General features: G+C 37.8%; 1 protein-coding gene across 3 annotated transcripts in view; it reads right to left on the minus strand.

Annotated features, from left to right (window-relative positions):
* SYNJ2 (synaptojanin 2) overlaps positions 1-802 on the minus strand; it is a 67,458-nt gene extending 66,656 nt beyond the window's left edge. The window contains exon 1 of one of the 3 annotated variants that reach the window (XM_048488130.1): positions 180-790. In XM_048488130.1, the coding sequence (XP_048344087.1) occupies positions 180-300 (121 nt within the window). In that variant the 5' untranslated portion in view covers positions 301-790. Of the gene's footprint in view, positions 1-179 lie in introns of all 3 variants that reach the window. The other 2 variants (XM_048488122.1, XM_048488141.1) reach the window with 2 other exon arrangements.
* Positions 803-10,053: the final 9,251 nt, after the last annotated feature.

Raw genomic sequence — 10,053 nt, forward strand, 5'->3', positions numbered from 1 at the left:
CCTACTCTTGAAGTTTAAAAAACTGGCGCCACGTGGTACAACTGAAAGAAAACTTAGTTCCCGCTCCGTTGATTACCCCCACTGAGACCAGGATGCTACATCTGGCACGCGGATGTACACAGTAGGCGTGTGCATGTTCAATACCGCTCCCTTCTCTTCCCGACGCCCCGAAGACTTACTGAGGGTGGCCACCGTGCCGGCTTCCAACAGCAGGCAGTCTTGGCGCCCGCGCGCCTCCAGCAGGGCGCTCGGCGTGGGCTCCTGCTTCCACAGCAGCCTCAACCCTTTGCTTAGAGCCATGGAAGTTGCTTCCCATGTGGAAAAGAAGACTTTCGGTAGCCTCCCCGCTTGCAAGCTCTAAGACATTAAAAAAGAGGCTGGTGAGAAAAAAAAAAACAACCCGCTCTGCCCCAGCTGCCAGAAGTTGGTTCCAAAGGAAGAAGAAGGCAACAAAAAGTTGGAGAAAGGACGACGGGTTACAGCACTCAAAAGCAAGAGGAGCTCCTTAGCCCGTCCTTGGCACTTTCGGAGGTCAAACCGCTGTTCGTTTTTCCTTCTGTTTAACGAAGCCGATTCCTAGTCCCAAAATGCAGGGGCAGAAAGCAGAGCGGGGAATGTTGGTCCCGAGGGTGAAAGCCTTTGGGAAGGTTTCCCGGTGCAACTTCTTTCTCGGTTTCCGGACTTTTCTGTTTCCTTAATGGAAAATCCCTCCCTCGTCTCCCGCAGGCGATTACGTCCGCGGCCGCCTCCCTTTTCTTCGCGCACCCCCCCCCCCGCCCCGGTGAACTTTCTAGACGGGTTCAAATTTCTCCACCTCCTGCGCGAGGGACAGGTGAGCCCTATCGCCGTCTCCGCCCCGCTTCGCTCCCTACAGGAGGTGCAATGTTGTCGCCGCGCGGACTCCCCCAAGAGGAGAAGTCTCTGCAGAGCAGCCAGACGGGAGCTGAGGCGCGGAGCCAGAGAGCGCCTGAACCGTGAGGCTCAGTCGCGGGGGTGGGGTGGGGGAATCTCAGCGACTGGGGGAAACAGGGCAGCTGGACTGGCTATCAGCCAGAATGGCCACATGTGGGGGTTTTTTTCTCGCATTCCTTCTCACTTCCTGTCTCAGTTAGTTTAGCTTGTCTAACCAGCTGTTGTTTTTTTTAATCCAGTTGAATGTTTCTGGTGGATATGACCTCTCTACATGTGTATGCAGTGCCAGATGCAACAGCTTCCTATGTGCTCAGTAGACTGGCAATACTTCGGGATGTTATTTGAGATTGAAAGGACCGCACAGAACCCCAGTACTCCTCATGAATTGTGTGCCCTGTCCTCAGTTTCAAACATTACTATTTCTGAAAATGCGGAAATGTTTACCATTACTCAGACACAAGAGATAGGAGTCAATCTCCCTACCACAAGTACTGTGATTTTAATAACTGAATTCAATAACATAATTTCTAAATTAATATTTTGACTAAATTCATACATTTGGTGACAAGTACTGCAGTTTCAGTTGCTCTTCAGACTGCCAGGAGCTGCCATAGATTGCAGACAAATATTTCCGTTGAGCTCCTCCTCACACCAACTAGACTCAAACAAAACATTGTATAAAAATCACAACTTGCCTACTTTCATAGCTGTCATAGTTCTCCAGTATGGGCATATGAACTGTATGTTACGCATTTTTACAAACATGGATTCTTCATAGTTAAGTTTCATATTTTTAGTTGTACATTTTAAAAAATCTGCTTTTCTCTTATTGTTCTTTTATTTATATGGACTTAAGAAGTATAACGAAACATTGCCAAACCTAGAATCTGTCAAATTCTGCTGCTTGCAACAAAGACAGGATGAGTGAGTGAGGTCATTATTCTGTGGAAGCATGCTGAAAGAGGATGAATAAGATGAAATATGATGGCTGTTACTGGTGCACCAGAATCATGACATCATACTGGTTCTTTGCTCTGTATCAGCCAGTCCCATCACCCAGTCTAATTACTACTCACTGGTTTAAAACTTACTGCTTTCACGTGGTATATTACTTACCTCAGGCTACCTGCATCTAATGAATTGTAAAACTGTGGCGCTGAGTAGTACACGCCAATACTGCAGTCAAACCTCTGCTTAAAACCTGAGTTTGATCCCAGTTTCAAGTAGCTGGCTCAAGGTCGACTCAGCTTTTCATCCTTTCAAGGCTAGTAAAATTAGTATTAAATTTGCCAGAGGTAAAGTGTGGATGACTGGGAAAGGCAATGGGAAATTGCCATGTAAACAAAGTCTGCCTAGTAAACATCATGATGGGACGTCAACCCTAATGATCTGGTGCTTCCTTTAAAACTGAATTTTTAAAAGTGAATCAACAACTAATACATGTAATCATGGTTTGTTAGAGGTCATGTTTTCAAAAGAATTTACAGGAACATTTTCATAATACTTAATGATTATCCAATATCAGGGACACAGCTGCAAAATATATGTATGTCTATACCAGTGGTGGTGAACCTTTGGGACTCCAGATGTTATGGACTACAATTCCCATCAGCCCCTGCCAGCATGGCTTCTTATGCAAGCCAACTAAAAAAATACAGATGTGGTTTTTTAGCTAGCTGCATTCAGACTCTGCATTGCTTTTTCTAACACACATGCACACACTGTGGAACACTCTTCTCAGCCCTATCCTTAAGTGTGACCCAACTTCACATGTCATAAGTGGTTAGAGAAATATCTTCCAGAAATTAGTATGAATAGTCTAGTTAATGTGTTGGTATGGATCTTTAAAACAACACAGTGATCAAGTAAGTTTCAAAGGAAACTGCAAAGGATTAGCAGTAGAGAAGTAAGTATGTGATCAGGGAAGTATGAGGAATCCATACTCAAAACATTTTCCAAGATGTAGGTTGCACCCTTTCTGCTTCTGTCATTCCAACCCTGCTGCAAATTGTTTTTCCTGGAGGAGGGTTTGGTCTGTTTGAATAGTGCTTTAAACACTGCTTTCAGTCAGTTGTAAACAATACCACTATTATCTTTGCTGCATAATTGCTGAAAGTTTAAAAAAAAGAAGCAAAACAAGATATTCTTGAGTTGGGTTTTAGTTTTATAAACCCTTCAGTCCAAGCCTCACTCTCACACAGAACATGAACTATGACAGAGGAAAGACAATGTCATGGTTGGTGCACTCTGTAGATTTATCTCAAGATGACAGGGAAACCATAAACTGGGAAACTGCAAAAATCTGATTTGTAAACAATGCATATGTTATTGGAAATGTATAGTGTTATTGGAAATTGGAATTGTGTAGTGTTAGAATAATAATGTTTGGTGTTGAAGAGGAAAATTGAAACAATGTATGAAAAAGAAACTGGAATTTGCATTTTCACCCATTGGTGTCCCACTTTACCAGTGTTAAAATCTGGTCACCTTACCCATTACTCACTTTCTGCAATGACTTCGAAGGGTGAGACATGTGATGGACTGCATAGATAAATAAAGTTTGGAAGAGCAGCCAGAAACAAAGGGCACTCACAAAGTGCAAGACAAAAATCATCATAGGAACTGAACAGCACTCTGAATGGGTAAGCTGACTTGTTCTGATTGGTGGAGCAACCTGCTGACTAACAGAGGGAGGAGGTATCTCTCTGAGAGGGAGAAGATTGAAAATCTTTTGGATTTGGATTCCTGTGTGATAAAATCAAGTTCCTTAGCTGTGTGTGAAAATCTACCCTGAAACAATTTCAGTCAGAGAGTAAATCTGATCTGAAATACGGTGTGTATCTGCATATGCTGACAGCAGAAATACACAGATTAAAGAACTGGAAGTTTATTTATTGGTCAAGCAGAGGCGGAACTTTCCTCAGTGACCATAAATAAAGGGTGAGGGGAATATAGCTTCTGGGAGATAGAAGAATTCCTAAGCCAGTTATAAATGGAATTATACTCAAAGCAGGATTCCCTGTCTCATGTATTAGTGATCTGCTTAAGTCTCCTCACAAGGGAGATTTATGTAGGGTTGGTAAATACCCTAGAAATTTGGTAAAAATCAGATTCAGATTTATTTGGGCATAAAATTAGCTGTATGCCCAAATAAGATAAATAACATATTCAGATAAACCTGAATATTCGGGTATATCCAAAAAATTCGGGTCCATTTGAATTTTTTGTATTTTGGGGTGGTTTTTCATGTTTTGGCCTTCAGGGGGCGCATTTTTAAAGCTAGTGGCACCAAATTTTCATTGTAAAGTTTTGTTCAGGGGGGCCAAAGTTATGGAAGGGTTGCTCCATCCCCCATTGTATCCAGTGGGTGCTAACAGGAGATGGGGGCTACCCCTTTGAGGGTCCACAACTTTGGACCCCCTGAACCAAACTTCATCAAACCTGGGTGGTATCATCAGGACAGTCTCTGGATGATATACTGAAATTTTGGTGCCACTAGCTTTAAAACTGCACCCCTGACAGGCACCCCAGGAAATTTGCCCAGATTTTCTGCTTTGCAGTGTCTTGGCTCCATTGTAGCCAATGGGGAATTTCTGAGTGTGTAAGCACTGGCTGCACATTTTTGCAGATAGAAATGCCAGACATTCAAGGTGGCTCCAGGAGGCCCTCCTGGTAATAAAATCCAGGCTTGGTGAACTTTGCTGCAGGCGGGGGGGCAGGTTGAGAGAGTTCAGAGAGAACTCAGCCAGCAGGCTTCACATACAGGAGCAGGGGAAACAAAATAAGCCTTGTGGGGGTCCATAAAATTGAACCCCAAGAAGAAAAGTTCACCAAGTCTGGATGCTATTACCAGGAGGGCCTACTGGAGCCAAGTTCCTATTATTATTATTATTATTATTATTATTATTATTATTATTATTATTATTATTATTATTATTATTATTATTATTATTATTATTTAAATTAGGGGATGGAGAGGGAATGATCATTTTAATTCATATGGTATTACTTTAACTAGCAATGTTAATTATACTGAATAAAAACCTGTGCCATAGGATTTTTTAACAACACTAGATGATTTTATCAGTTGATAGTTGTTTAGCCTGAAATGATTATTTTATAGATTTTATTATTTATTGTTATATGTGATGTTTTTGAATATTGTCAGTTGTCCCGAGCAGGGTATCAAGCTTAAATAAATAAATGGATGGATGGATGGATGGATGGATGGTATGCCATTTTAATTTTCTCCTTACAGGGAATTATTAATGTAGAGGAACTGTTAAAAAATGTAATTCCTTACCTGCAGTTTCAAGTGCAGTAAAAGTGTAAATCCTTCACCTGCATTCTTCTACTTATTTCTTTTGCATGCATGGACAAAGCCTAAATGTGTGTTACCAAAATTAATACATAATATTTTCGCTTTTATTCCCACCTACCCCTCTCTTCCCTGTGTTTTCTTTCTTGTACTGAATATTAGTCTTTGGGGCAGGTCCTGTGTTCTTATACTCTGTGCAGTACAATGGCTAGAGTATTAGGAAGTTTAAATTTGGATCTCTCTTTATGAAGCACATTAGATGTTTTTGTGAATTCAGCAACTCTTACCAAGTCTAATCCACCTCACAAAGTTGTTGTGATACTAAACACTTATTTGAGCTCCTTGCATATATGGGAAGATTTCTCCAACCTGACCTGAATGGCCCAGGCCAGCTAGATCCTGACAGATTTGGGGAGCTAAACATGTTCAGTCCTAGTTAGTACTTGGAGGGAGGGGCTACACAGAGGCAGGCTAGGGCAAACCACCTCTGAATGTCTCTTGTCTTGAAAGCCCCAAAGACTTACATAAATCAGTTGTAATGGCAACCCCCCAAAATTAATCTTCATCCTGTTTTAACCTTTGTTCTTTTCTTAGATCTGTAATTTTAAAAACTACTTCATATAAGAGTAGATTCTCTTAGCAAAAGCAGACACTGCAATAACATATGTGGTTTTTTCCTACTAAAAGGCTATTTTAGCAGCAGCTGTTTTGAATCTCAGCTCTTTTTATCCCAAAAGTATGTACAGATGAGCTAGTTTAAGCTGAAATATAATGGTGGGATGCACTTAGGCAGCTGCAGCTGAGTCATTGGACAACCAAATTTTGAACAAAAATTCTCCATACTGGCCTGTTTGGAGAGGAGATGTCTGAGGCGGGATATGATTGAAGTCTATAAAATTATGCATTTGCAACAAAAAATTATCTAGATCTTTCTTAAATTTCTCCACTATATCTTCTTGCAGCAAAGGGTTGGCATTTAATCTCTGCCTTCTTTCTCCAGTTTAGTTCCATTGCCATGTCACTTTTATTGGATTGTGATCTGAAAAACTCTTTGGTAATATATGAATCCTCTTAAGGTTTGTAGAAAAGGTTTTGGAAATCTAGCACATATCAGTTCTCAAGTATGTTTGATGTCTATCTGAGAAGAAAGAATAAAAGTCTCTTTTATTGGGGTTTTTAATTCGCCAAGGATCCACTAATATTTCCATCCACGTGAACACATTTTTTGAAAATTTGCCTCCTTTAACTTTTTTGGAGCTATCTTTGTTGAGGTCTATTACACCATTCATATCACCAAGTATCATTATATTGCTTTCTTGAAAGTGCAAGATAGTCTGATTTCTTTTCAAAAAACTTATCTCTACCATTGTTTAGAGCATATATGATTGCCAATGGCTATATCTTGCCATCTGATAAATTAATCTTCAATAAAATATCTCTTTCACCTGGATCTTTAACTTCTTCAAGGATATAATCACAACTCTTTTTTGTATATGTCAATGCCACAACAGTTTTGCCTAATTTCTTATTCAATAAGTGTTCATGTTTTAATTTTATATGGGTTTCTGCTTCTTGCTTTTGGAGCTGTTAAAATATCTTTGTTCTTTTAGAAGGAGAATTAAACCATCACCATTGATAGACATAATCTTCAATTTATTAGCCTAATTAAAGAGCTGCAGCTTAGTCCAGTTTATCTTTCAGAGGTCTGAGCTTGTGCTATTCTTCAGAACTAACTTCTTTGCTTGATTTATTGTCTTGAAAATTTTGCTTCCAGTGTGTAGAATGACCCCTAAAGCAAACTGGATTCTCCAGTAATATCTTATTTTTCTTCTTTCCTTATAAAATCTAAGTAGGTTGAAATTACCTCTTTTTCTCAATGACATGATTGGCAAAACTTGAAAAAATTTACTTCAGCAATTCAGCAATTATCAGGGGAACTTCATGTTGTTTCCTTAAAATCAAATCATGAGTTTTCTTGCAGGCAAATCTGATTTTGATGTCTCTTTGCACCTTATGTTTGACTGCAAATCTTAATTTATCTGATATATGTGTTCAATATCTGGGAAGGCGTCATCAATTCCAAGACAGACTTGCATTAACTTGCAGAATGTCTCTTCTAAGTCAGATTTGTCAAATTCTTCTGGAACGCCTCTAACATGTAAATTATTACCTCTTTCTTGAACTTCTAAGTCTTCAATTCTTTTCTTTTCTCACTACAGTTGTTTCTCTTGATCATCTCTTTAATTTTTACAATTTCTTGTATATTTTCTTGTGTATTTTTGTTGATTTCCTCTTATCCTGTTAAGATCTCTTGCCTTATATTTTGAATTTCTTTTCTTAGCTCCTCTTGTATTTTGTTTTGATTGTTTAATTAGATTTGAGGTTTCTTTTGATATTTCCTTGCCTCTTCCTTCATGTTTTGTTCTGTCTGTTTAATTTGGGTTAATATTGCTTGAACAGCTTGAAAATCTCAGTAGAGCTCTCAGATTTATCTCGAGTAGCCTCTTCCTCCTCTAATACTAATATATTTTAAGCCCGTTTTTGCTGAGCCATGGGTATTAACATATGTTTCTTTTTTTGCTCAAAAACTTTATACATTTTTCCATATACTATATATCAATTTGCAATATCATATCTCAACAATCAATTAAAATAATATAATCAAATAATTCCCACCAAATCAATTATAGCCTTAGTTTCTTTTGATCTCAGCCAATCAACCCTGATGATTGATTAATTTTTTATAAATTCCACAATTATATAAGATAAGACCAGACAAACAGAAAGAAGAAGCACACAAGAAACAAGGATTAAAAACACAGGGAAATGTTTTAGAAAAAGGTATAAGAGAGAAAAAAGGAACAAAATTTGGTAATATGTTATATTAGTATATTAAAACCATTTCATTCAACAATATTTGATTAGCAATTTGGTTGATTAATTTAGACAAACAATTCCAAAAAATTAAGTTACACTGGAGTTTTAAATTTTCAGTATAAAAAGATAAGAATAATCCAAACAGGTAAAATAGACAAAAAAATAACAACAAACAAATCACAGTTCATGGTGGAAGGAGGGGAAAGGGCTTTAGAGAGGAAACCAGATCCAAAGATCAAAGTTCAAGAATGAAATATTTGTCAAACTACTTTTTTGAATTCAAACCTCTAAATTTATGGTAATTTTCTCAATGTCCTATTATTATACAAGCAGCCACCAGATGGCAGACTGATTGGTATTGACACTCAATGCCCAGTTAAATGTTCTCATGCCTGCACTATTTCCTCTCCTGTATGAAAACCTAAGCTCAAAACAGAAATTAACAATCACAATCAAATCATAGTCAAATCAAGGGCAAATGAAACCAGTGGTGCTGTTTTCGAAGCAAGCTCCAGCTATTGTTTCCAGAGTAGGGAGTCACAGGCATAAATCAATCACCTTTAATCACAGCCTTCAAAGCACTTAGCCTCTGCCCCAGGGAGCAAAGCCCAAACTGGCTACACAACTTCACTTCACTGATTTTTAGAGTTTCAGAAAATCTAGCTCTCAAACAGTGAGAAGGCAAAACAGCAAATCTCCATCCACAGCATTCTACCCTGTTTACTCAGTTCACTATAAATGTGGAGCTTAGAAAAAACTGGTGTTGTACTCCTGCTAGGTTTTTTAAAAATGAGTGCTGGAGATGCAGGCACCTTTTTCACATGATGCAAATGTAATGTTTTCAAAGAATTCTAAAATAACATATAAATTAAATATGCAAAATTATAAATATTGAAATATGCTCCTCATTAGTTTGTTGGAGTATAATATAGACGAACTACTTAAAATTACTGGTACTTGATATTACTTTTAGTAGATACACCCATAAATTAGCTCAGAACTGGAAAGAGAATATCCTTCTAAATAAAAGCAATTTGGGCATAAAAACTGTGGCATATGTTAATGAATAACCATTTCTGTAATTAAACAAGACTTCAAAGAAGATTCAAGCACAAAATTTGTTTATTCAGCACTGGACTCCTTTTTGTCAAATATTGGAATAAATACTTTCAGTTTGAGACTGTTATGAAAAAAACCTGATAAATTGGATAGAAGTCATATTTCTGTAGACTTTCACTTAGACGCTTAAATTGTTTTTGTATTGTTTTGTTATATTCTTGCATTTTTGTAATAAAAAAATTAAAAGAACAACCAGAGTTTGAACCCTAGAAGGCATATTTCAAACACGAGATAGTCAGTATAAACTGGTTCTGGTTCACTGAATAAATTGCTTCTATTAATAACTTATTTAAATCCCACTGAGTTGGATCCTCCTCTCAGCATGAGCAGACGATCAGTGGAGAAGACACACACTGTTTCAAACAATTTCTATTAATGGCAGCTATTAAGCTATAAAGGAAAAATAAACTCTATTAATTATTTCTATTATTCGGCTTGTATGCCACCCTTTCCCTCACAGGGAACTTGTATTTTTAAAGTTGAATGTGCTAAGGTCATATTTTCTACAGCTTTCCTTTTTTGTAGCTGATTACACAGTTGTTTTCCTACTTAATAAGTACCGGGTTTTTATAGGACCCCGCTTCTTTTGCTTTCATACCATTGCAGTTGTGCAGTTAAATTAAACATATAAAAATACCTAGTATAAATGTCAGTAGATAACATGTCAGTACATCATCTATGCACAAGGTCAACATTGATTATTAATTAAAGATCAAGCTGAACTGATTATAAGTTATGTTGATCAAGTTGAAAGATTAAACTGAAGTTAGCAGAAGGAACCCACTCATCTTCATAGTTTACATTCCATGTCTGAACAGCAGATTTCC

This window comes from Sphaerodactylus townsendi, linkage group LG01 (assembly GCF_021028975.2).
Source record: "Sphaerodactylus townsendi isolate TG3544 linkage group LG01, MPM_Stown_v2.3, whole genome shotgun sequence".
Lineage (NCBI taxonomy): Eukaryota > Metazoa > Chordata > Lepidosauria > Squamata > Sphaerodactylidae > Sphaerodactylus > Sphaerodactylus townsendi.